The sequence below is a fragment of the Camelus ferus genome, chromosome 10 (assembly GCF_009834535.1).
Source record: "Camelus ferus isolate YT-003-E chromosome 10, BCGSAC_Cfer_1.0, whole genome shotgun sequence".
In the NCBI taxonomy this organism is placed as follows: Eukaryota; Metazoa; Chordata; class Mammalia; order Artiodactyla; family Camelidae; genus Camelus; species Camelus ferus.
In genome coordinates, this window is record NC_045705.1 from 71,788,461 (window position 1) to 71,811,503 (window position 23,043).

Here is a 23,043-nt window from a genome sequence, read left to right on the forward strand (position 1 = left end):
TTCGAGGGGAAGATGGGGTCTGCCTGTGATGGCCCCTCTGGGCCCAGCACTAGCATGTGTCCTTCTGGACCCCAGCTCACTCTTGAGACACCTCCACTCCCCTCCTCCACCTCTCTTCTACCTTCTCCTGCACCTGGTCCCTGCACAGTGGCCAGAAGGACCTCTGGAACCACAAGCGGCCTGAGCCACCTGAGGTCCACCTCCACTTCCTCCGTGGGGCCTTGGCCATACCCGTCACTGGGTCCAAGGACAGCCAGAGCTCTGCACCAGGGCCTGTGCTCATCCCTGCCACTGGCCTCCTCTCCCTTGCGTCCCCAGCTCTCAGCTCACGCCTGGGCCTCTGCACTTCTTTTCTGTGGCACGAGGTGGGTAGTCCTGTCCACCCTGCTAGACATGAAGGCCCTGAGGACCAGAACCATCTCCATCATTAACGTAGAGTTCCCCGATCGGGTCCACAGGCATTTATTGAGCACCTAGTACACAGCAGGAGCAGTCCTAGGCATGGTCAGGCAGCAGTGAATAAAACCCACAGAGCTGCCTCCAGGAAAGGGGAGACAACAGTGACCTGGGAGAGGGCTCTTGCTTGGCTTCCCCAGAGGGGTGGAGGTGGCTTAACGAGAGGCCCCCAATACCTGGGGGCTCTGGAGGTGGGCACATGGGGCGCCTCACCTGCTGCTGCCTGCCATCCCCCTACACCAACCCTCACCAGCCTTGCCCTTCCTGGTGCTGCCCATGACCACTGTCCAGGGGACAGGGAGCACCCTGGGTGGGCCAGCCATTTCTGCCCATCAAACTGGCCCCTCTAACTGAATATACATCAGGGAGCAACCCAAGGACCCAGGACCCCACCCCAAAGGAGGTGGCCTCAAGGAAGGGGGTATTTATTATCAGAACTCAATCCCCACATCCCATCAGCTCCACCCACCCCGGCAGGCAAACAGGCAGACAGAAGGAGCCCTGCCTCAGGCCTTAGGACTTTGGTGTGCAGCTAAAGGCACTTGAAGCTCCCTCTGGGACTGGGGGTCCCCAGAGGTCTTGGTGATGGCACGGCGGCGGGGGCCCAGGCGTGAGGACAAGATCTCCCTGGCAAAGTGGGAGGGGAAGGGGCTGCATCCCTGGCCCGCGGCTCCCCGGCCAGCCGCCCGGAGCATCAGCTCAGTAGTCTACGCATCAGTGAGAAGCGGCAGCTCGGCGAGGCCGGCGGCCCGCGGGCAGGTCAGTAGTGCTCCAGCTTCAGACTCTTATAGAGGCAGCACGTGAAGATCATGCCGAACACCTGAGCCACAGAGCCAGCGTGAGCGGCCCTGGCTGCCAGCCACCAGCCAGCCACCGGTCCCCAGGCCGCCCTGCCCACGCCCGCACCTGCACGCAGGCGATGCCGATGCCCACGGCTCCGATGATCCTCAGGTGCTCCTGGATGAAGGTCTCCAGCTTGGTGATGCAGCCGCCCTGGCCAGGGATGGGAGTGTGCTGAAGGCAAGGAGAGTCCTCCAGGCCCCTCAGGGGCTGTGGCCACACCAGCACCCCCACACCTCAGAAAGCCCCCACCAGCCTACCTCCACCTTATAGATGTTGGAGGCGTGGTCCCGCCGCCCGCAGCCGGCCACCACCGTCTTGCAGCAGCTGTCAGGGACCACGCGGCCGCCTGCCTTGCCTGAACGGATCCACTCGCTGTCCCGCCAGTCCTGCGAGTGGTTGCTGCCACAGCAGTGAAACTGCGGCAAGAACGTGGCCCAGGCTGAGCCCCAACCCCAGGCACCCCCGCAGCCGGGGCCCCTGCAGAGGCCCCCACTCTGCCCACCCACCTCCTGCTGCAGCTTGTCCACGGCACTGGTTACGCCCTCATGGCCCTCCTGGTGGTACCGCTTGGTCATGGTGTCCTTCAGGTTCTCCTTGAGTTCTGCGTTCAGCTGGGGTGAGGTGGTGACAGCTTCAGCCACAAAGTCTAAGGCTCTCAGAGGTGGGGCAGGATGGGGGTGGATACAGACAGGGGAGAGGCGCAGGAGGGCCCCGCGCAGAGCTGGGGTCAGATGCTGGGGTCAGATGCTGGCTGGGGTGGGCAATCCTGGGGGATCAGGTGGGCTGGGAGGGTCACCCAGAGGGCCATGGAAACCTGCCTCCCCCACGGGCCCCCAAGTGGGGAGCTGTCCATCCCTGTAGCCCAACCTCCCTGTGACCCAGCCCCCACCTCCAGGGTCAGCTCTGGAGTGCATGGCGTCCTGTGTGCATATGCTAGTCCCTGCCTGTGCACGTCTTTGTCCTTTCCAGTCCACATGTGTGTGTGTCTCTGGACACACGTGTCCATTTCTTGTGTGTGCATGCCCTGTGTGAGTTCATGTCCCAGTGTGTGGGTGTCTGTGTCCTCGTATGCATGTACGTGTGTCATCTGCCTGCACGTGTCCATCTCTGCATGTGCGTGTCCCTGTGTGTGTCCCTGCATGTCCAGGTCCCCACGTGGCCTATCAGAGCCCCTCACCTGCTGGTAGTAGACATAGGCCAGGACTCCAGCAATGATCTCCAGCAGGAAGATGATGAAGAGCAGGATGAAATACTGGGGGAAGAGGTGGGGATGCCGTGAGGTGGGGTGGGACCCAGACATCCCCATTCCATGAGGACTCCTAGCAACCAGGCACAACAGAGTAGAGCCACCTCCCTCAGCTCCCAAGTGGTCACAGAGTGAGGGCTCTAGGCAGCAGGCAAGGGCTGGGGAACTGCCACACCCACAGTGCTATCTTTCAGGTGTCTTCCTTGGCTGGCCCAGCTGGGATGTGCGGACTCCCAGGTCTGGGTAGGTGGGAAGGGACACCCCCCAAGTGAGCACAGCAGAGGCTGTCCTGCAAGGTCATGCTCAACCCTGTCAGGGACCCAGAGCCAGCCCCAGGCAGCCTGGCATGGAGCCCCAGTGGGTTCCCTCCCGACCCCCCAACCTCTGTGCTGGCCACACCCTGCTGACCAGACGCAGCAGGTTCCTCCGCTCCTTGAAGGTGGCACAGCAGCCCAGAACACCGGTCACCATGACGACAACACCCGCCACCACCAGGATGTAGGCTGTGGCCAGGTACGTCCCCGAGGCCAGCAAGCTGATGTAGTCACTCTTGAGGGCCAGCGTCCAGATACCCACTGCCATCACGGCCAGACCAGCCAGCTGCAGGCAGTGCACACCAGTCACCATGTCTGGCCCCAGGGCAGAGAGACAGGGCTCACCCCAGGCCAGGCAACTTTCGAGGTCGGGGGAGGGTCGGGGGAGGGGTGCCTGTTCCTCACCCAGAAGCAGCAGTTGAAGGTGAAGAGCAGGTATTTGAGGCAGACAGTGCCACACGTCGTGGTCTTCTCGCTGAACTCACCCATCCTAGCGGCAGGGAGGTGGGGCAGGGCCTGCCTGGGAGAACCACCAGCCACCAGTGAGGATGGAGGGAGGGGACACAAGTGTCCAGGCCAGCCCCAGGTTGGGTCCTGCCCTAGACAGGGGCTCTGAGACAGTGTCCATGGGAACCACGACACTTCCTGGGAGGGCAGCTCAGGAGCCCCCAGTCCTCCTGTAGTGAGGGCAGACCCCTGGCACCCAGAGCCCAGCTAAAGGACAGAGGGCCTGGCTTCCCTGCCCAGAGCCCAGCAGTGGGAGCATGAAGGACCCACAGCCATCGGCGGCTGACTCACCTCTGCTGGCAGCCAGGGTAGGAAGCCCCAGCAGGCACCTCCGAGTGAGCTCATGCAGGCTCCCCACCCCACCCCAGCATTCCCTGGGCCCCACGTCACAAGCTGGCAGGAACCTACCGGCTGCTGGAGGGGACTGACCTGCCCCTTTCTAACCTAGTCCTGCGGCCTCAGGGGAAAGGAAAGGTGCGAGGCAGATGGAGCTGGGGCACTTTCAGTGCCGCCCTCGTCCCTGGAACCCGCACAGCCACACCGACCCCAGGGAGAAGTGCAGCTCCAGGCAGTGCTCCTCCCCCGAGACACCTATTCGAGGCACCCACTCTGTTCCGGGGTGTCCGCACTGGGGAGAGTGGGAGGAGGGCTGTGGGGCACAGACAGCCGCTGAGCTCCAGGGCCATATTTCCAGACAGGCAAAGAGCCAACAGAGCTGGACTCTGACCCACCCTACCCTACACTCACTCACCTGGCTAGGGGGGCTGCTCTGTAAGACAGATGGACAGACGTTCCTGAGAAGGCTCCGCTAGAAGAGCAGGGACAGGTCGCACGTCTGACTCAACCCAGATGGGCGGGATCCTGCCACCCCTCTCTGTGGCCCACCCAGGCAGTGGACCGGAGCTGGGCTTCCAGAGCAGGCTGAGAGGGGAGCGGCCAGGCTGCGTATTTTGGTCTGGGCTAGGGAGGGGCAGGGCAGGGCAGAGGATATTTCTGGACAGTCCGACCCTGGGAGGGACCACGCGCCTCCTCCATGCACCCCACTCTGGGCCTCGGCACCAGAATTGTCACTGCCCCTTCCCCCACCGAGCAACAGTAGCAGCAACCTGGGAAGAAAAGAAGGCGCAGACCCCTACCACAGAGCTGCGGGGTGCGGGAGCCTGCTCTGAGGCCCTAAGCTTTCTGGGGAGGCTGCTTCCAGACACAGATCCGGCCCCCAAGGCCCGCCCACCGGAGACCGGCCGAGGAGGGGCTGCTCTTTCCGGGAGTATCTGGTGGAGATGATCCTCCCGGGAAAGGGCCGGCCAAAAATAGTTCCTGCGGCCTGCGACAGAGCTGTCCCGCCCCCAGCCCCCGCCGCTCAACAGGGCCCGTCGGCGGCCCGCGCCCCAAGGTGGGGGACTCCGCACTCCGCTCCAGCCAGGCCCGGTGAGGAATTCGCGCGTCACCGCGATGAAGTCACCGCGGCCGCCGCCGCCCCCCACGCCCGGGCGCAGCACACGGACCGCCCACTTGCACCGGGCGGAGGGAAGGGGACCAGTGTCCACGCACAGCGAGTGCGGTGCTCAGGTGGAACCGCTGGCCCGAGGGGGCCGCCAGGCCTGATCGAGGACCCGGGAGGCGCCTTGCCCTCGCTCTGTGGACCCTCCGCGCGCCCCGCCTCCCGGCGCCCTTCTCCCTCCGGAAAGGGCCAGCAGGGCCGCGAGGCGCGCAGCTTTTCCCGGTCGGCCGGGCCAGGCGGCGCACTCACCAGCCACGCGTTGGAGTCGGGCCGTCGGCGACGGCGGCGGGGGCGGCGGCGGCTCCGAGCGCGGAGAATGCGCGGCCGGCCGCGAGGCTGCAAGCGAGACGCGCCGGGACGCCCAGGGCCCCGCCCCAGCCCCAGCCCCGCAGGCCCCGCCCACGGCCGCCGACGCCCGGCAGGTCTGAGCAAAGCTCGACGCGCGCGCGCGCGCGCACGCTCCAGCCGGTGGGACACCGTCTGGTGCAGGCGCTGGGGTCCACCCGAGGCTGCCGAGACCGGGAGAGTTGCAGCCCGGGGGTGCCCACAGCCCAGCCAGGGCCAGCCCCCTCGGGGGGAGCTGCGCTTGTGGCGGGAAGGGGCGGGGGGCGGCGGTCAGGCCAGCGAGGCCCTGGGCTGTGTCCAAGACCCGGAGTCTGCAGGGGTCGGCAGAGCAGATGAGGGAGAGGGTCTGGAGGTATGGTCAGATGCAGAGAGGAGTCCCTCTGGGCGTAGTTTGGAGGACGGCCTGGAGGGGAGGCGTAGGGTCAATGTGAGAGGTAGTCCAGTCTGGAGGGCATCCGCCTGGGAGTGGTGGGAAGATGTGAGGGAGAAAGGGCGGCGCCTGCTGACACGCCGAACTGGGAAGCTGAGAGTGGGAGTAAGGTGGGGAAGGGGAGTAGTCCCAGGCGTGTCTGAGTCTGCACAGTGGGTTGGAGCCGCTCTCCATGGACAGTGGGCAGCGCTCATCCCCAGCTCCCTGCCGGGCTGGCAGCTGCCAGCTCCCCAGGCAGGAAGGAGGGGCACGGGGGGGGGGGGGCGGGCAGCTCCAGGCCTACCCCAGGCGGCTCCACTCAGGACTCCAGCGGGCTTAGCTAGCCCACCCAGGGCCTTGTGAGGACATGGGGTGGGGGCGGCTGACTGAGGCTGGGAGCAGGGAGGAAACCCCATCCGCTGCTTTCTGGGAGACAGTGGCCTCAGTCCCTTTGTCCCTACAGAGTGCTTGTGGGGTGGGGCTTCAGCTCTGACAGACGGTGAGGGCTCAGGGAGACGACCAGGGACACACATGTACCGTGGACACCTAGGTGTACGTCACAAATGCTGTGGCTCACACACAGGAGGCCGAGGAGGTGAAGTCAGTGGACTTTATTTGGACTGGGGGGGCTTGCTGGTTTTGATGGGATGGGGATAGGACGAGGACCTTGAGGGAGGCACATGAGACCCTGACCACCCTGAGATTAGCTCCTTCATGTCTGCAAGTCAGGCAGCCCAGGCAGTCCACTGGGTAGAACCCACACTCTGGATGAGCAGCCCTCAGCCATGACGAGTTGCCTTCAAGGGGCAGCCTCTTCAAGTAACCAAGTAACGCCCAGTGAGTCACCCGGGCCGGTCAGCGGGCACTGGGAAGGTGGCCAGAGCCGCGTCTGGGGGGCCGAGCCCAGCTCCCGCAGCAGCAGCAGGTGGGCCCCAACAGGTGAGCCGTGGTCAGAGCCTTCCCGCGGCCACTGCCCAGCCTCTTGGCCTCACAGACATCCCTCTCGTCTCGTAGCCTTGTGTTCAGCTCCCTGGAGAACAGGAGTCCAAGGGCTCTGAGAGGCCTCAAGAGGCAGCATTCCCGGGTGCCTCTCCGTCATACCAGAAGAGAGGTGTCTGGTGGGGGTGCAGCATGAAGGATGGAGGGCAGACACAAGGAAGGGCTTTCTTGGGATGGGATGGGGTGATCAGGAATGTTTGGGAGCGAGGAGTTCCGAGGGGCTGTGCTGACCCCTTCCTGACGCACCTGAGGAGTTCCAGTTGCCGCAGGAGGCTGAGCTTCTCTTTCTGCATGTTCTTTGAGACGGCGACCACATCTCTGCAGGAGGGAGATAGTGATTTGGACGCAGGGAGGCTCCTTGGGGTACCCCATGACCCCTTAGAGGACCCTGCCCTACGGAGACCCTGGTGGCAGGGCTGGGATGGGATGGGGATGGAAGCCTTCAGCCCCAAGCGCCACCCACCCCAACCTCTCCCCCACCCCCCACCGGCACCGTTGGGTTTGCTCCCGGCGGCCCTGCACGTCGCCCTCCAGTCTGCGGAGCTGCTCCTGCGCCCCCTCCAGCTGTGTCCGCAGCGCCTCGTTGGCCAGCCACAGCTGGGCGTTCTGCGCCTGCGCCTCCAGCTGCTCGGTGGCCCGGGTCTGCAGCTGCTGTTCCAGCTGGGGGTGTGGAGGGGATCGAGGCTAGAGAGAAATCTCCCACGTCCCCGGGGTGCTGCGTTTGCCCCTAATGCCAACAATTCAGGGGCTGGGGATACAGGCACAAGGACCTCAAGCATGCCAGGGAGTGCATGGGTGACGGGGGCGATAGGGGCATGGGCGTGGCCGCTGTGCACCCCCCACCCCGGCCCGGGCAGGCCGGCGGCCGCTCACCTCCTGCAGCCTCAGCCCCGCGCGTTCCAGCTCCTGCTCGCGGCTCTGCAGCTCCAGCTCTAGGCGGCCTCTCCGCTCCTCCCGGGGGAGGTCCTAGGACGCGCGCGGACACCTGAGCCTCCGCGGGTGGCGGAGCCGGGCGGGTGGGACCAGTTCAGAGAAGGCGGGGCTAGGGAGACCCGCGGGTCTGGGATTGGGCCGGGCGCGGGGCGGCGCTGCGGGCCCACCTGACTCCGCAGGCGCTGTCGCTGCTCCCGAAGCTGCTGCTCCATCTCCTCGTACAGACACCGCACCTCCCTCTCGTGCTCGCTCTCCCGCCTTCAGGGAACCGGGGGTGAGACAGCGGCTTCCTACCTGCCGGCACTACAGCCCCCAGCTCCTCCATCTGGCCTCCAGGGAGCCCCCTGCGCCCCAGCCCTCACCGCCGCAGCGCCTGCTCCAGGCTGTCCCGCTCTCGGGCTGCCTCCTCCAGGCAGGCTGATATGCGCAGCAGAACGTCCTCCAAGGAGCCTAGCAGTTCTGGTCGCTCACTCTGCAGCCGGGTCCAGAGAATCCTTATTGCCTGCTGCCTGGAGAGGGCGGGCAGGGGCTGAAGTGGGGAGGGGGGCGGGCTGCCCACTCCACCCTGAAGGGTAAGCCCCCCAGAGGCCCCTGCAGCTTTGAACAAGCTAGGCATCCCTCCAGGGATGCCAGGGGTCTGTGCGTGTGCGGGGATTGTGTGGCCAGGTGTCATGTGTACACAGGGCTGTGCCCGTCTGCGCATGGCCATGTGCCAGGTGCAGCCGTGCCTGCTGCCTCCTGAAATGCAAATTCTGTGGGAAATCACGCCTGGGGCACTGTAGTTGCAGCTGAGAGGGCAGGACTGGGCCAGAGACCCTGCATGGGAACAGGCTCGCAGGCAGCATGCAGGTAGAGAGATAGCAGATGAGGGCGCTGGGACCCCGCCAGCACCGACTCACTCGCCCAGGACCCGGGCCACCCCCAGTTGCTCCAGCGCAGCACAGAATCTCTCCTCCTCATCGTCCTCCTCCAGGGAGCCCCTGGTGCCTTGCACATCCAACCAGCCTGACTCGAAGGTTTCCTCTGGAACCTGGGAGGGCAGAGCGCCCTGGGCCAACTCCACCCCCACGAACTTCCCTGAGCCATGAGAGGGAGAGATTATCAGGGCTGTGAGTGACACCCACAGCCCAGCCTCCACTCCCCTCCACAACACACATATATCCTGCCCGTTCGCTGAGCAGTTTCCTGTTTTTCTTCCTTATTCTGACCCAGTTCTTGGCCTGGGAATGGGAGGTGACAGCCAGACTTGGGCCAAAATGGGGCATGCCTGGCTCCCAGCCCTACCTAGGTTTAGCTCTGGGAGAGGTGTGGGGGGCAGGAGGGTCATCTCCACACACACCACAGCATCGGGGGGCTTTCTGGGTGCCTGTGTGTTCAGACACCTGTGTGCTTTCTGGAGGGAGGCAGCAGAGAGACACGGGCTGCCGTCCACGTGGGCTGTGGGCCCCAGAGTCACACATGTGGCTAGCGGAGGGTCTCTGGGCGGTGGGGTGGTGGGTGGGGGCTCAGGGGCCAGGCTCACCCAGGCCAAGGCAGAACTCCCGAGCGGTGAGGAAGCCTGTGTGGGCCTGGTCCAGACTTTCAAACACAGCCTCAAGCTGTTCAGGTGTGAGGGGCAGGTCGCTCTGCAGGCTCTGGGTGGGCAAGGATGGCAGGGCTGAGTAGCCCAGGTTGGCCCTGGGGCGGGGCAGCCTCTTGGGGCAGGGGACTCACCTGCAGGTCATGCCGGGTGATGAAGCCCTTGGCCTCCTTGTCACACAGCAGAAACAGCTCCTGAGCCTGCTCCTGCATCGCCACCAGTGGCCCTAGGGCACAGCCCTCCTCCTCTCCCTCCTCCTCCTGGGCCTCCCCAGTCCCAGGCTTCCCAGGGCTGGCCATGGTGAGGGTCTCAGCTGCTGGGTGCTGTGAAGCCAAGGAGGAGTCAGGGCCTGAGCAGAGCTGAGAAGAAATGAGGCGAGAGGGGAAGTGAAGGCAGAGAGAGGGTGTGGGGTAAGGGTGTCTGAGGGCTGAGCTGGGGTGGTGGGAGCCAGGAGTGAGCCCAAGGGCCTCCCTGCCCCAGATGGAAAGGTGGGAGAGGGCATGGCAAGGTCCAGAGAGGAGGGGCAACCTGGGGAGGTATGGCCCAATTGCAGGTAGGGCTGCAGATGTTGGTTGTCAGGGGTGGAGTGATGTGGGCTCAGGGCCACCCAGGGAGCTAGAGGCTGTGGCCCAAGGAGGGAGCCAGGGCAGGAGAGGGTGGGCTGGGGGAGAGAGGGTCTCAGTGTATTGTTGGGGAGCAGCTATAGAAGATCTTGTGACGAAAATGAGGAGGTGGCGGCTTGGGTCAGGGCTGGTCAGCCGCAGAGGTGCTGAACAGGTCATGGAGTTGGAGACCTGGAGACGAGGCTGATCTGACTGGGTCAGTGGGAGCACCCAGCCAATCCTGGCTGAGTCCTTAGGCCCTGAGTCTGGGCCTCAGCGCTCTGCCTCCTGCCAGCTGGCAGGCGGGGTAAGCTCCTCCCTCCTGGCCCACAGCTTCTCCCACCGGCACCAGGCCCCTGGGGTGCAGGCCCAGAGTCCCGCCCTGGGCACGATGCCTTCCGCGGCCCTTGTCAGGATCAGCCGGAGTCTATCCTTGCGGCCCCTCCTCCTAGCACTTCACTCTCCACCAGACTGGCCTCCTCCAAGTCCCTGTCCCCAATCAGACCACTTGTCATTCCCACGGCACCCTGACCCTGGATGTCCCAAAAGCTAACCCGCAGTGTAGTAACACCTTCCACCTGGGGTTCCAGACCCCTTGCCCCTCATTCCAGGACCGTGATTCTCTCTCCCCATCCGCATTCCTGGGGATGGGGGCAAGATCTCCAAAGAGGGCAGGTCTGAGGAAGCGCGAGAGGAGGGCGCACGGGGCCCAGAAATAGCTCCCCACTCACACCGCTGCCTTCCCCGGGCGGGTGCTCCACCCCACCGGCGACTCGCGGGCTCCACTAGACCAAAGGGCCATCCCAGCCGGAAGCTGCGCTGCGTCCAGGCAGGGAGGGGAAGGGCCGCCAGGACCCCGCGCCCTGGGGGCCGCGCCCGCCCTGCCCCCGCCGCTGCGCCCCAAGGGGCCCCGGAGTCCCTGACCGCGACCCGGAAGATCGGCGTGCCCAGCGGCGACTGGGAGAGGCGGGAGAGGGCGCGGGGCCGACGCGGGCGGCGGCGGGATCGGGAGGCGCCTACCTGCGAGCTGCACCGTCCCACCTGCTGCGCGCCGCGCTGTCCTTCTGCGGGCAGCGAGACCCCCGGCGGGCCGGCCCGGGCGGAGCCGCCGCTGCTGCCGCCGCTGTCGCCGTGTCCCCGCGTGTCCCCGCCTCTAGGCGCTTCCCCGGTGAGCCGGCACTCGCCTCCCAGCCCGCCCGCCCTCGCATAGGGCTCCCGACCCCCGAGTGGCTGTCCTCACAGAGCCCGCACGCCTAGTAGGGTGGAGATGCTCCTGGGGACCCTTCTTGAACAAGTGTGGGGGTCCTGAGGAGCCGGTTTTAAGGCACCAAAATGCATGTGCAGGAAAAAGCCAGCAGGAAATAGACCAAAATATTTCCAGTCGTTATCTCTGGAAGTGGGGTGACTTTTTCTTCCTTATACTTCTCAACTTTTGTTTTTTTCCACTTTTACATAATAAACATGTGATATACTAGAAAATGGTATTTAAAGCAGTGACACAAGTGCCTGTGCCTGTGAAGGTGAGTGACAGGTGGGGGCACCCCAAGCACTCCTTTGGGGGCACAGCCCTGAGGCTGGTTCCTGTTACAGGGTGCTGGGAAAAGGTGCTGGGTGGGACCTGCGTGTGACCATCCTGCTGGGGGAGAAAACCCCAACCTCTTCCCAGGGGTCCTCCTCCCAGCCCCCAACCCACCCCTGCACCCACCTGGAGGGGCTGGCCTGGCAGCTCTGGGGGGCTGGAGGCCTCCGTCTCTCCAGGAGCCTCGGATCCTGCTCAACTGGAACAGGTTGTGACTATAGGACAGGACCTTGAGACCAAGGGGGGGTGGCCCCTGGCACAGGCACACCGGCAACCTGCTGAGCCGGCTCTCCCAGTCAGGGCAGTCCCACTACCGACCGTTATTGTTGGCTGGGGGCCGTGGCCACCGCCACCCCAGCTGCCCCATGCCCTGAGGGGAAGGGGCAGATGTGAGCTTAACCAGGTAGGACTAAGAACTCTGGACAGCCAGCGAAGTTCTGGACTCTGTGCCAGCACCCCTCACCCCCATGGGCCCTTTGGGGCACCAAGGAGGGTTGGTTGCATCCCCTCAGACTGCCCAGGGCAGCAGAAGCTTTCAGAAAACCATATCTACCCCAGAACAAAGTCCAGCCCCCTTCAACTCAGACTCCACCCCACCTAATATCCCAGATCCCTCCTGGACATGGACAGGAGACTGGGTACTCTGCTGGGGGGAGGCTGACGGGGAACAAGATGTCTGCATCTGGCCTGTGAGGCTGGTCATGACAGGGGAAGACCTGCACCTCCCACAGCGCCTTGGGGGGAACACCGAAAGTGGAGCAGCCCCCCCCCCCACGCCACTGCCAGGTCCCCAGCACTCAGCTTGGGAACCTTCTCCGCCACAACCATCCAAACCTGAAATCAGCCCCACGACCCCACGTCACCGTGGAGTGGAGGTGAAGACACCACCTTTTGTAAACACTTCTTAGTTTTTACTTAGCAAGTATCTTGGTCCCAAATATTTCCACTAGCCCTTGGAAAGCTGTGCCCAAGGGTCCCAGCCAGAAGAGTGAGCTGGAGGGGGTCAGGGGGAGCCCCAGTCCCGGCTGGCAGGCCTAGAGGTGCCAGACTCAGGGAGAGCAGCCCCTGGAAGTCATGACCTGAAGCTGTAGAGACTGGTCAGCTGGGGGTGGCGGGGGTCGGGGGGGGGTTGTCCCATACAAGTGAAGGAGGCAGGGGCTAAGCTGTCACATTTATTACATCTGCTTTGGCAAAAATAAATAATTCTTCACACACATGCTTCAGCAAAACAAGGAAAACGTGGAGGAAGGAGCAGGTGCAAAGTTCTCAGGAGTAATACTGCCCTGATGGGTGGGGTGTTGGGCAGGGGCGGCAGGTGCAGGAGCCCCTAGCCATGACCGCCCCACTCCAGGGTGGGGTCTGGGAAGGGGAGATTAAGGCACAGAGAGGGGAGCCTTGTGGGGAGGAGTACTCCACGTGCCTGCCTCCTTAGTGCAGCAGGGGAGCGGTCGGCTGACAGCAAAGCCCCCTCTGGCAGCAGGAGGGGCCCCCATCTCCTCACTCTGCAGCGGGGGTGGAGAGGTCGGGGAGGAGGATCTCAGCGCGTCCCAGGGCCCCGTCTCGCCGGGCAGGGGAGCTGGGGGGCCCAGCCCTCAGCACCAGGGTCCCAGGGGACTGGGGCAGGCTGGAGCAGGGGCGCTCAGCATGGGGGCGAGCCAGGCGTGTGCTGTGGGGGCGCGGGGCTGGGACCCGCAGGGGCGCGCATGCGCAGGGCGTCAGGCGGGAAGGCCACGTTGGTGCAGAAGAGACTCAGCAGCAGCTGGCGCTGGCGCTCCTCCCACTTGGCCAGCACGTCCCCCAGCGAAAGGCTGTTGCGCATCCAGCTGGGCAGCGCCTCGCTGTAGGCAACGCAGGACAGCGGCACAGAGGGAAGCGACTGGGCGCGGCGCAGCTCCACCTGCTCGGACAGCCTGTAGGCGGGAGGCACAGAGAGGCAGGGCTTTCTTAAGGGCCCCTGAGGCTGCGGGCTGGGGCAGACCTGGAGATGAGGGGCTCACCTGGAGGGCAGGTGGCTGCCCAGCTTCCTCTTGGCACGCATCATCAGATACTGGCAGATACTGCCTGTCTGCTCCTTCATCCACCGGATGTCCTCCGGGACATCGGGCAGCCACTCCAGCAAGCTGGGGCGGGGGTGCAAGGCACCACCTCAGGGGTCATGACCTTACCCTCACACCCACCCCACCCCACCCCATCTCCGTCTGTGCCCGGCTTCTGGGACCCCTGACACAGCATCTCTGCACCCCCTCAGACCAGCTGCCTCCCTCTCCCCAGGGGTGGCCACCACTCGTGGATGATCCCAAGGTTCGACCCCGTGCATCTCCCCCAGCCCCGCACCGGATGGTGAAGGACACGGCGCTCTCCAGCGGCAGAGTGTAGGGCACCATCATGGCTGTGGCCAGACGCACAGGCAGCATGTTGGAGACCGTGGTCAGCAGGTCACTGGGCTCCATGCAGGCCTCCAGCAGGGCTGTGGGTGTGGTGTGGGAGGGAAGTTGGTGGCGGGTGGGTCAGGGAAGTGGAGCCCAGGACCTCTCTGCTCCATGGCATCCCCCACCGCCCTGCCAACCCCACGAACCCTCGTTGAGCCTTGAGGGTAGGTGCTCCAGGATGTGATCCTCCCCAGGCGGCTGCAAGTGACCCTTCACTGCAGTCCTCTCCATGGCTGCCTCAGCCTTCTGTGCATCCTCAGCCTCAGGGACCTGGGGGCAGGCAGGAGGCAGTGCCAGCAAGGGGTTGGGCCGATTCAGGAGACCTGCGTGGGGAGGACCCAACAGGCAATCAGCATGGCCAGCCCACAGGGAATAGCCATGCCAAGCCCACCCCCTAGGCCAGAGGGGCTGGACAAGGCGCTCCCAGCTCCCGGGGCAGCGCCCACGCACCGTTCCGCCGCAGGAAGCGCAGGCCATCCCTGTAACCCTGCTTGCACATCTCTCGAAGCACCTGAGGCAGGGGGGTGCATACATTGGGACGGGGGAGCCAGCCATGCCCTGCTCTGCCTGACAGAGTCCCTGGTGTCTCTGCAACGCCGCCCCCTCCCCACTCCAAGATAACTTGGATCCAGGACCAGACCCAGGCTGGACAGAAGCTGGAGAGCTTGCCCCACAGTGGAGAGGTTGCACAGGCTGTGCCCAGGGGTGGCCGCCCGTGTGGCTCTCCGCAGCTCGTGGCCAGTAGGGCAGGGCTCACCAGGGGCTCGGGTGGGAACAGGGCCTTGGAGAGGCGGTAGAGGTTGCGCAGGTTGAACTGGATGCTGGTGTTGGTGACCCGGAGCTCATGGATGTTGCTGGAGCTGTCCTGTGGGCAGATGTCGCTCTCTCCCGAGAAGGGGGACACTGTGATGGTGTTTCTGAGCTCATAGAGTGGCAGGTTGTCGGAGATGCCACCATCCACGTAGCGCTGGGGCAGGGACATGGGGCCACGCATGGAGGGGCCTGCAGGGCGAGCTGACGGCTCCACCCAGCGGCTATTTCACTTGGTCCTTTCACCCACTGGGCACTGAGCAGATGGCCAGTGACGGGGTTAGGGAGGGCAGCCACAGGAAGTGTGCGTCTGCACCGACTGGCCCAGCTCTTGAGTAACTCCGGGGGAAGTGAAGCAACAGGCAGTGGCAGGAGTGACGGGCTGGGCTGGGCTGGAGGCACAGATGGCTCTCCTCCCCACCTTGTCCCACAGCCCCCACAGGAAAGGTCCTCAGGGGATACTTACCACCCCCTGGAGGGAAGGAGGGATGAGGCCGCAGTACACAGGGATGAAGGTGCTGCAGACATTGGCCTGTGGGGCAGGGACAGAGATAGGGCAGTGAGCAGGGGCCTCGGGGTCCCTACTGCACCCCCAGTGCGGCCCACCAGGGCCTACCTGGATGAGCTCCTCCTTGGAGTTGAAGTGGGTGATAATGACGTTCTCGCCATCCGAGACGCGGGTCAGGGAGATGCCCAGGCGCCCGCTTGCACGCTCGTGGCCATCAGCAGGTAGTATCTTCAGCAGGCAACCACGGATGATCTTCACCAGGTTGAAGGAGGGGTGCAGTGGGCCCAAGAACCGCTTCCGGGCCTCCTTTGACACCTCAATGATGTTTGCACCTGCCTCCCCTGGGGCAGCAGGGCCAAGGGTCAGGGGCCAGCACTCGGACTCAGTACACTCCCCATGCCTTCATGCCCAGCATCCACGGCACTGAGACTCATGGCATCTACCCTAGAGGACTCTAAGGCCACCGTGGGGCCTGGCCCACAACTGGGGCTTTTGCCACCTGCTCCGGGGCATAGAGTGACTCCTGGGAGGGCAGACCGTGGCCCCAGCAGTCTGCCCTCTGCCCAGTATTTCCCAACTGCCTGCCCTGATCCATGAGTCACTGGGCCTGGCCAGACATGACACCCGGCCCGCTTGGGACGAGTAGGAAGCAGAGGCTCACCTCTGACCAGCCTCAGCTTTCTTCCACTTGGCCAGGTCCAGATTCACAGACCCCAGTGCAGCCCAGGGTCCCACAGGACCAGGGGCATGAAGTCAGAAGTCACGGGGCCCCGTCACCCCTGGGAAAACATGGCTGCATCCCACTGAAGCCAAGAGAAAGCAGTACCCCAACATTCCTCTTGGAGCCCCATGGGCACTGGCCTAGGACGAAGTCAGAGCCAAGGCAGGCCCAGAAGCAGGCAGGAGCTGAGGACCTTACCCTCCTCCAGGACCACCACCTGGGTCAGGAAGTGGGGTAGTGTGAGGCCAACAGGGGCTCCAGCTGCCCAAGATCACTCCCACTGGTGAGAAAGGGGTTTCTTGGGAGTGGGGTGGGGGAGGCGCCAAAGAAGTCCTGTCGTCAACTAGGTACCAAAGACCTAGGGATGTCTTGAGGCCAGCAGGGGGTCTGAGAAGCACTTGGCTGAAGTTCAGCCTCCATGAGGGAGGGGCAGGGCCACAGTGATGAGTTCCCAGGTCCCAAGAATGTACATTGAGCTTTCCTGCCACCCTCCCCAAGGACAAAGGGCACCGGCAAGATGGCAGGGCAGAACCCTGGACAGGCTCCTGCTGGTTGGGGCACTCCAGAAGCTAATGATCCCTCTGTCACTTGGGCTGCCCTAGTAGGCTGGGGGCCGGGCAGCATTCCCAGGACTCCTGAAGCACTCTGTGTGCTGTAAACACCGTCTGCAGGGCCTGCCAGAAGTGTGTGGGTGGCGGAGCCCCACTAAGGGGCTGCAGAGTCCCAGAGCACCTCTCACCCTACGGAGTGGGCGAAAATGGCTGGCCACAGCTGTGGACACAGGCCCACCGTGGGCCGTGGGAGGACAGGAGAGAGCTTGCGCTGGCCATGCTCAGGCCTGACATGCCACTCCTCTTCTAGGGGCCCTCGGGAGGCCACGGTGCCCAGACACGCTCTTCAGAGGCCAACTCCATACCCAGCACTGGTCTGGAATGGTAGCCCCGGGACACAGTGACCGCTGGCACTAGGTCCGATGACGGGGCAGGACGGCTGAGGGCCCTCCCCCAGCTCACGGTCCCTCCCACGAGCTATTTTCAGTTTACAATAAAATAGCTAGCGCTGCACCTGCCCACCCCCAACTTTTGCGCCCGAGAGGCGGGCCCTAGGCGGCAGCCTCGGCCCAGAGGCGCGCCGGGCCCTACCCCAATCCCAGGGCACCTTCGGAGCTAAACAAGCCAGGCCCCGCCCCTGGCCGGAGCCCGGGGTTTTTCCCCGGGCCCCGGTCCCGGGCAGAGACCCCCCTCCCTACGGCCCCCGCGGCCCAGTCCGCTGCCCTGTGCAGACGGGTTGGGGGGGCGCTTCACTCTCCCCAGGGGCATCCGCACGGCCCCGCCGGCCCCGCTCACCCAGGCAGGCCCCGGTGACCAGCATGGTGGCCGTGAGCGCCCCAGCCGAGGCGCCGTAGATGTGCGTGGCGTTGGCCACCAGGAAGGGCGAGTGCTCGCGGAGGCAGGAGGCCACGCCGATGTGGTAGACGCCGAGGAAGCCGCAACCTGCGAACGAGATGTTCCACGTCGCCTCCTTGGGGAACATCGCGGCGTCCCGCCGGGCTCCGAGGCTCCGCGGGCGGCCGGCCTCGCTGTGCACTGCGCGCTCGCTGCTCGCTCTGGAGCGGGGGCCAGACCCCCGCGGTCGCTCTAACTCGGGTCTCCGCCGGCGGGGTTGGAGACGCTGCGCGGGGAGGTGACGGAGGCGGTGATTTTACCGGGGGGGCGGGACTGAGCCGGCACGCGCGGCCAGTCGGGGTGAGCGGGGAACGGCCGCGCCCTCGGGGCGAGCCCTGAGACCACGCCCCTCCCCGGAAGTCTCCCTCGGCCCAGAGCCCGGGCTCGGAGCCCCCGCCCCGGCCCCGAGACTCGGCCTCCAGCCCCTCCCGCCCGCGGTCCAGGCCACTGGGCCCTGAGACGCCGGCCCAGCCAAAGGCACTGGCCAGGTCTGGACGAGAATCCATGCCCCTGGCCTCTAGCTGCCTTCCCCCACCCCGAACCATCGTGGGCGGCGGGAGGGGACACACAGTGGCCCAGAGGTGTGGGGACCGGGGTCCGGATACCCGCAAAGTTGGAGCGATGGTGTCTAGGCAGCAACCGCCCCCTCCCTCGGGGGTCTGCTTACAACACCCACCCTGGACACTGAGGAACTCGCTGAGGGGCAGGGACTCGAAGGACCTACGGACTCATCCACAGACTGACCCATAAACACACAGGGCTGCACGGGAACCACACAGAGACGACTTCCAGAGAGAACACACCCGTGCCGCAGACACTGTCCCCCAACAACATCCCGGCCCCCGCCCTCCCCGCTGAGCCGCCCCCTCCACCTGGGCACTAACCTGGTCGACCTGTGTCCTGGCGCAGCTTCTTAGGCCGTGGTGGTCTCCGCAGGTGTGACTCGGCCCCATCCGCCGCCACTAATTGCCCCAGCAGGTGGAGCACTCCCGGTGATGTCACCCTCCCGCCCCCTCCCTCTTCCGCATTTTTCTCCTGGACTGTGTGGCAGGCCTAGCCCGGCTTGGCTCCAGGGCCGGCCCTGCACCAACCCCACCCCTCAACCAAGTGCTGGTCTATGCTGGGGGTTGGGTTGCCAGTGTGCGTTTGTCTTCCCAGAACACTCACCCCCAGGCAGGACCCAGCTGGTGCCAGAGCTGCAGCTGGGGGCTGCCCCCACCCAGGCCCAGGCTGAGAAGCCAGAGCAGGGCCTCCCCAGGACACAGCCATCTGGGGTCAGGCCACCCAGTCCTCAGCCTCTGTGCTCCAAGCCACCCATACTTAGCACCATGTTTGCTGGCAAGGATTTGAGCAGTGAGCAAAGTCAACACAAACGGGCCTTACTCAGGGTGGGGTGGGTAGGAGAGATGTTTTCTATAAGCTCAAATAAGAACTAAGATGGGGAAGGGGTGTGCGGATACAGTTAACCTGGGACGGGCACAGGGCCACCGTCCTACAGGACATGTAAAGGCCCTGGGCTCCAGGATTGAGAGGGGAGCTCAAAGCTGGGTGCTAGAAAAGGGGAAAGCAGAGGGGGTGAGGGAATTCCACTGTATGTGGGACCCCAGCCCCCAAGGGCTTTGGAGAGAGGTACAGTACAGAGGGTGTGGTGCTGCTGGAGGCCCTGGGCTGCACAAGCTGAGCCAGGACACTCAGAAGGCCATTTCTGCAACCCACTCCAAGGAGTGGCCAGGGTCCAGGCCCTGCCTGCTCCCGAGACTGGGGGCCCTGGAGGGTGGCGCCGCCCCAGTGCAGGGAGACCTCTGCTCTCATTTCCACATCATGGCCAAATTGCTTTGGATACATGTACCTCCCTCCAGGCCCCTGGGACCACAAGGCCTGGAGCCAGGAACAAGGCAGCCCTTCCTGGAACCCTGGTTGGGGGTGGGACGTGGCCCTGCCTCCTCCCCATCAGCACAGATGAGAAACCTTGGTATCTGATGACTCTGCCAGGCAGGTGCCATGCCCCCACTCCCGTGGTGTCCTCTGGCCCACACAGGGCCCTTCTCTTCAGGGTCCAAGGGTGGGACCCTGGCTCCGTTCCTCTGCAGGTCCCTGTGTCCCTGGGCACCCATTGCTCCACCCCTCATCCCATTCACACTTCCCCGCCTTGTGGCCCACACCGCTATGATCCCTGCAGGGGTCCCCACTCCCCCTTGGCTCCATGTTCCCCCACCACCCCCAACCCCTCCATTCCTAGTCCCCACTCCTCTAGCAAAAGGGATCCTACGTCTTCCTTCCACCCCACACACACTCCTGCCCTGGGGCCTCTTCCTGAGGCAAGCCCTCCACCCACCCCACCCCGTGTGGTACTCATTACTTTCTCCAGAGGCAAAGCCTTCAGTGCTGTGGCCTGGAACACAGTAGGAGCACACATCACAGCTAGTTGCCCGTCCAGAGTCTTCAGAGGGGGAAGCAACGTGTCTGCTGAGCGACCTGGCATCAGTAAGTAAAGGGAGGGCCCGTCTCCTCTGCCCCAAATTTTGGGCCAGAGCCTGGCAGAAGAGGCACCAGGCCACCAAAGGACATAGGAGCACACAGCCCAGTATCACTGCCCAGAAACCACTTCCACAGCTGGCCAGCAAAGGGGCTGCCCCACCAGACAGCTGGGGACGCTGAGGCTCAGAAGAGCTAAGTGGCTGTCTCAAGTCGCTCAGGGGTTAAGGCGGAGCTGGGGCACTGAAATGAACAAGAACTGGGCCCCTGATCCTACAAGGACACGCAGGACCCATACACCCACCACCTCTGGTGCATAACCGGAGGACGCCACCAGTCTTGCAGGAAGTGCTGGTCTCAACTGCCCAAGCCTGGCACACACAGCGGAAACCTACTGATGCTTCTCAAGTTTTCCTGAGTGTCCCCTGAAGGCCTCACTCCCTGGGAAGGCCCTGGCAGTCCACAAGAGCCAGGACCGTGTCCTAGAAGGCTCACGCTCTCTCCTGAGCCTGTTTAAGGTTTGGCCACACTCAAGACCCACAGTGGGAAGTGTCCCAGGCACTCCATTCCACCTCTTGGAGCAAGGGCCTTGGTTCCTCCCAGAATGAGACTAGAGTGCAGAAACCACTCTAATGAACTGCTCACAGACAACTCAAGAAATATGTAAAAAGAGTTTTATTTGCAGGGAGCGAGACTCTAGTCGAACAAGCCAAACCCCATGTCATCGTCTGACTCCTCTGACTCCTCCTTCTTCTCCTCCTTCTTTTCCTCTGCTGTGGGGAGAAAGAGCGTTGAGACCCCAGTGCAGGCCACCCTCCCAGCTGAGACCCCAGTGCACCTGCAGGGGTGGCTGCCTGAGCCCGCACTTACCTACGGCTGGGGCAGAACCTGCAGCAGGAGCTGCAGAGCCTGGGGCAGCTGGGACGGCCACAGCCCCGCCAGCAGGCACGCTGGCCAGCTTGCCGATGCCTACAGAAACCAGAAAGGGGAGGTGAGACCACGGCAGGTGCTTGGCCTGAACGCTGCCTAAGGATAAAGAAACAGTCTGCCCATGTATCAGGACCTGTATCACAGACTTCTGCTCTCCCAGACAGAAGATTCTGTCACTGCTCCCAAAAACTGGCTTTTAGGAATCTCTCCAGCAGGACCACACTGCCCCACCCAGGACGTAAGTCGGATAAACACATCGAAGATCAGGCAGGAACAGACTCTCACCTCTGGCAGCAAGCTCACCACGTACCCAGGGACAGAAACAGCTCCCCAACAGCTCAACTTCCACACAAGCCCCACCAGCTTGATATCGCTAGGAAACCACGTGCCCAGCAAAGGAGAGCAGTGGCTGTGGTCCTCCCGGGCACCCCTGCTCTCTGCTTGAAACGCCTCTCACCAAGAGGAAAAAGTGAGACTTGTTTACAAACAGGCTCAGTGAGAGCACTGCCCCTGGGGTGTCTAGAAGCGCCCGTGAAGTGAGCTCTCTCAAACCCTGCTCACTCCTGCGGGTAAGACTTCTAGGATGCTCTAGTCCACAAGCGAAACCTGGCAGGTCACAGGCTGACCCGCAGGGATTAGGATGGACCATGAAAACAAAAGCTCCAACCACAAGCTCACCCTGAGCAATGACGTCCTCGATGTTCTTTCCGTTCAGCTCACTGATGACCTGCAGTGGAGGACCAGCGCAGTTAGAGGCCCACCATCACGGCCCCTCTAGCCCAGCCATCATGACCCACGCTCAAGAGAGGTAAGTGAGACGTGCCATGCGTGGTGACTAACACCACATTTTTAACACGTTACTTAAAAGAATGCGAAATATCTCAATTTTTATTCAACACATGTTAAAATAACATCCTCAGTAAGATAGATGGAAAAAAGCTGAACTTAGCTACTTTCGTTAAAATAAAAGTTGCTAAACTACCTAAGTTACAAGTGAGCTGTACTGTGTTGTATTCCCACTGAGCCCTACTAATGGGGACTTTACCTCTACCCCAACTTGTTTCCTTTTGGCCGTATCGGTATCTCAAAAGGGCACCCAATGACCACATGCGCTGGCGCAAGCCTCCCCTCAAACCCGCGGGCACGTCAGCCTACACTTTCCCGAAAGGAAGAGAGGGACTCCCTGTGCGCAGGATATAGAGTTGGCCGGGGGCTTCGGGTCCCAGCGGGGCGGCTACCTTGTTGAGCCGGTCGTCGTCTGCCTCGATGCCCACGCTGTCCAGGATCTTTTTGATGTCCTTGGCGCTGGGGGAGGCATTGCCCCCGAGCGCGGCCAGCAGGTAAGAGGCGACGTAGCGCATCCTGAAGTTGCGGAGAGGGCGGCGGCGTTGCCGGGAGGCCTCCCGCCCCCACCCCGGCCCGTGCGCGGCCGCGCGTGGCCCGGCCCGAGGGCCCCCTCTGAGGCCCAGCCCGCGCCCTGCTCCGCACCCGGCCCCGCGCCCTGCCTGCCCTCCGCGACGCTCACGACGGCGACTGGCCCGTGCCCCGGCCTCCCCACTCACTCGGCAGCGGGGGAGAGGCCTCACGCGTGCAACCTCGGCGGCGTCAAGGACGGAAAGGAAGGCGCCGGTGCTGGGGGCGGGGATAATCCGCTACCCAGAAGCCTCCGGGACCTGCGCGCCGCGCCCCGTGAAGGCGCCTCCGAGTGACGTCACACGTGCTCAGCCAGCGAGGACGCCGGAAACGCCGTTGTCCCGTCCCGCACCACAAAGGCGAAGGGCAGTTCTGGGGCTGCCTTCTTGTATAGGATGGGGCGAGTGTCCCTCGAAGTCCCTGGGGGCTGCGGGGCGAAGCGAGGCGCGAACCCGAAGTGCAGCGTTTCTCCCTCAGGGCTCCCAGGATGCCACGCGGCGCCTACAGCTCCCAACATGCAGCGCGGCTTCCACGTCCCGGTCACATCTCTGCAGGAGCAGCCGACGAACTACAAGTCCCATGGTGCGTGCCTCCCGGAAGTGCGGCTGCGCCACGGCCTGAGCGGGCCGCACGTGGCCCGAGCGCAGCTGCTCTGGTCCGACCCGCGGCCCTTCCGGCTCTCCGGTGGTTCCCGCCCGCTGACCGGCGGGGGCTGGTGGCGGTCTTGCCCAGCCTGGCCCAGTGAGGTAGGCGAGCCTTTCCGCGAGCTCACACCGCGGGATCGAGCCGCTGCTCCCTTCCAGGGCCATGGCGGGGGCCTCGGGCGAAGCTGGAGGCCCTGTCACCGCTGCCGCCCCGAGGAGTGGAGCCAGGAGTCCCGACACCCGCGTGACCTGCCCCCGCCTTGGCCCTCTCGGCTCCGAACTGGCCTCAGAGTTCACGCGGACACATCTCACGTCACTCATTCACTCCTCCGTGTCAGGGGCCCTGCTGCAGGCT

At 64.1% G+C, this 23,043-nt stretch overlaps 4 protein-coding genes and 1 non-coding gene across 26 annotated transcripts; all 5 read right to left on the bottom strand.

Moving 5' to 3' along the window:
• Positions 1–446: 446 nt before the first annotated feature.
• CD151 (CD151 molecule (Raph blood group)) lies at positions 447–5,274 on the bottom strand. Of its 9 annotated transcripts, none has more exons than XM_032490292.1 (9): positions 5,117–5,255; positions 4,118–4,326; positions 3,265–3,375; positions 2,954–3,145; positions 2,477–2,551; positions 1,806–1,910; positions 1,557–1,715; positions 1,363–1,449; positions 447–1,276 (listed from the first exon to the last, which is right to left on the bottom strand). In XM_032490292.1, the coding sequence occupies exons 3-9, from the start codon at positions 3,346–3,348 to the stop codon at positions 1,217–1,219; spliced, it is 762 nt and encodes a 253-aa protein (XP_032346183.1). In that variant the 5' UTR covers positions 3,349–3,375; positions 4,118–4,326; positions 5,117–5,255; the 3' UTR covers positions 447–1,216. The 9 variants fall into 9 exon arrangements, with proteins under 9 accessions (XP_032346183.1, XP_032346180.1, XP_032346177.1 ...); XM_032490289.1 differs by having other exon boundaries at positions 3,265–3,379; XM_032490286.1 differs by having other exon boundaries at positions 3,265–3,379; positions 4,118–4,174; positions 5,117–5,239.
• A 193-nt stretch (positions 5,275–5,467) lies between these two features.
• CRACR2B (calcium release activated channel regulator 2B) lies at positions 5,468–11,778 on the bottom strand. 13 transcript variants are annotated; one of them, XM_032490302.1, is made up of 9 exons: positions 9,267–11,421; positions 9,076–9,187; positions 8,453–8,630; positions 7,916–8,062; positions 7,721–7,811; positions 7,494–7,586; positions 7,114–7,280; positions 6,867–6,938; positions 5,468–5,615 (listed from the first exon to the last, which is right to left on the bottom strand). In XM_032490302.1, the coding sequence occupies exons 1-9, from the start codon at positions 9,429–9,431 to the stop codon at positions 5,483–5,485; spliced, it is 1,158 nt and encodes a 385-aa protein (XP_032346193.1). In that variant the 5' UTR covers positions 9,432–11,421; the 3' UTR covers positions 5,468–5,482. The 13 variants fall into 13 exon arrangements, with proteins under 13 accessions (XP_032346193.1, XP_032346196.1, XP_032346194.1 ...); XM_032490305.1 differs by having other exon boundaries at positions 5,553–5,615; positions 7,494–7,611; positions 9,267–11,422; XM_032490303.1 differs by lacking the exon at positions 5,468–5,615 and adding an exon at positions 6,208–6,736.
• A 694-nt stretch (positions 11,779–12,472) lies between these two features.
• On the bottom strand, positions 12,473–18,254 carry PNPLA2 (patatin like phospholipase domain containing 2). 2 transcript variants are annotated; one of them, XM_032490284.1, is made up of 10 exons: positions 18,111–18,252; positions 17,128–17,452; positions 15,169–15,401; positions 15,019–15,084; positions 14,500–14,709; positions 14,193–14,253; positions 13,889–14,065; positions 13,648–13,780; positions 13,311–13,433; positions 12,473–13,223 (listed from the first exon to the last, which is right to left on the bottom strand). In XM_032490284.1, exons 1-10 carry the CDS (start codon positions 18,177–18,179, stop codon positions 12,953–12,955), a joined length of 1,668 nt encoding a protein of 555 aa, XP_032346175.1. In that variant the 5' UTR covers positions 18,180–18,252; the 3' UTR covers positions 12,473–12,952. The 2 variants fall into 2 exon arrangements, with proteins under 2 accessions (XP_032346175.1, XP_032346176.1); XM_032490285.1 differs by lacking the exon at positions 13,311–13,433 and having other exon boundaries at positions 18,111–18,254.
• A 2,104-nt stretch (positions 18,255–20,358) lies between these two features.
• On the bottom strand, positions 20,359–22,354 carry RPLP2 (ribosomal protein lateral stalk subunit P2). The gene is made up of 5 exons (XM_032490309.1): positions 22,194–22,354; positions 21,870–21,993; positions 21,310–21,358; positions 20,572–20,670; positions 20,359–20,474 (listed from the first exon to the last, which is right to left on the bottom strand). The coding sequence occupies exons 2-5, from the start codon at positions 21,990–21,992 to the stop codon at positions 20,398–20,400; spliced, it is 348 nt and encodes a 115-aa protein (XP_032346200.1). The 5' UTR covers position 21,993; positions 22,194–22,354; the 3' UTR covers positions 20,359–20,397.
• LOC116666705 lies at positions 21,145–21,279 on the bottom strand. Its single transcript, XR_004323607.1, has one exon. It is a non-coding gene; the product is annotated as a small nucleolar RNA SNORA52 (small nucleolar RNA).
• Positions 22,355–23,043: the final 689 nt, after the last annotated feature.

Excerpts from the sequence above, each read along its gene's own strand:
- PNPLA2 (XM_032490284.1), bottom strand. The coding sequence starts at position 18,179 with ATGGGGCCGAGTCACACCTGCGGAGACCACCACGGCCTAAGAAGCTGC. Across the intron at positions 17,453-18,110 it reads CCAGGACACAGGTCGACCAG|CGTCTCCAACCCCGCCGGCG; the intron begins GTTAGTGCCCAG and ends CTCCCCGCGCAG. Across the intron at positions 13,224-13,310 it reads GGCAGCCACCTGCCCTCCAG|GCTGTCCGAGCAGGTGGAGC; the intron begins GTGAGCCCCTCA and ends TCCCGCCTACAG.
- CRACR2B (XM_032490298.1), bottom strand. The coding sequence starts at position 9,431 with ATGGCCAGCCCTGGGAAGCCTGGGACTGGGGAGGCCCAGGAGGAGGAG. Across the intron at positions 8,631-9,075 it reads GGAGTTCTGCCTTGGCCTGG|GGAAGTTCGTGGGGGTGGAG; the intron begins GTGAGCCTGGCC and ends CTCATGGCTCAG. Across the intron at positions 7,587-7,720 it reads GACAGCGCCTGCGGAGTCAG|GACCTCCCCCGGGAGGAGCG; the intron begins GTGGGCCCGCAG and ends CGCGCGTCCTAG.
- RPLP2 (XM_032490309.1), bottom strand. The coding sequence starts at position 21,992 with ATGCGCTACGTCGCCTCTTACCTGCTGGCCGCGCTCGGGGGCAATGCC. Across the intron at positions 21,359-21,869 it reads ACGACGACCGGCTCAACAAG|GTCATCAGTGAGCTGAACGG; the intron begins GTAGCCGCCCCG and ends CCTCCACTGCAG. Across the intron at positions 20,475-20,571 it reads AGGTTCTGCCCCAGCCGTAG|CAGAGGAAAAGAAGGAGGAG; the intron begins GTAAGTGCGGGC and ends TTCTCCCCACAG.
- CD151 (XM_032490287.1), bottom strand. The coding sequence starts at position 3,348 with ATGGGTGAGTTCAGCGAGAAGACCACGACGTGTGGCACTGTCTGCCTC. Across the intron at positions 1,716-1,805 it reads TGGACAAGCTGCAGCAGGAG|TTTCACTGCTGTGGCAGCAA; the intron begins GTGGGTGGGCAG and ends TTCTTGCCGCAG. Across the intron at positions 1,277-1,362 it reads TCGGCATCGCCTGCGTGCAG|GTGTTCGGCATGATCTTCAC; the intron begins GTGCGGGCGTGG and ends TCTGTGGCTCAG.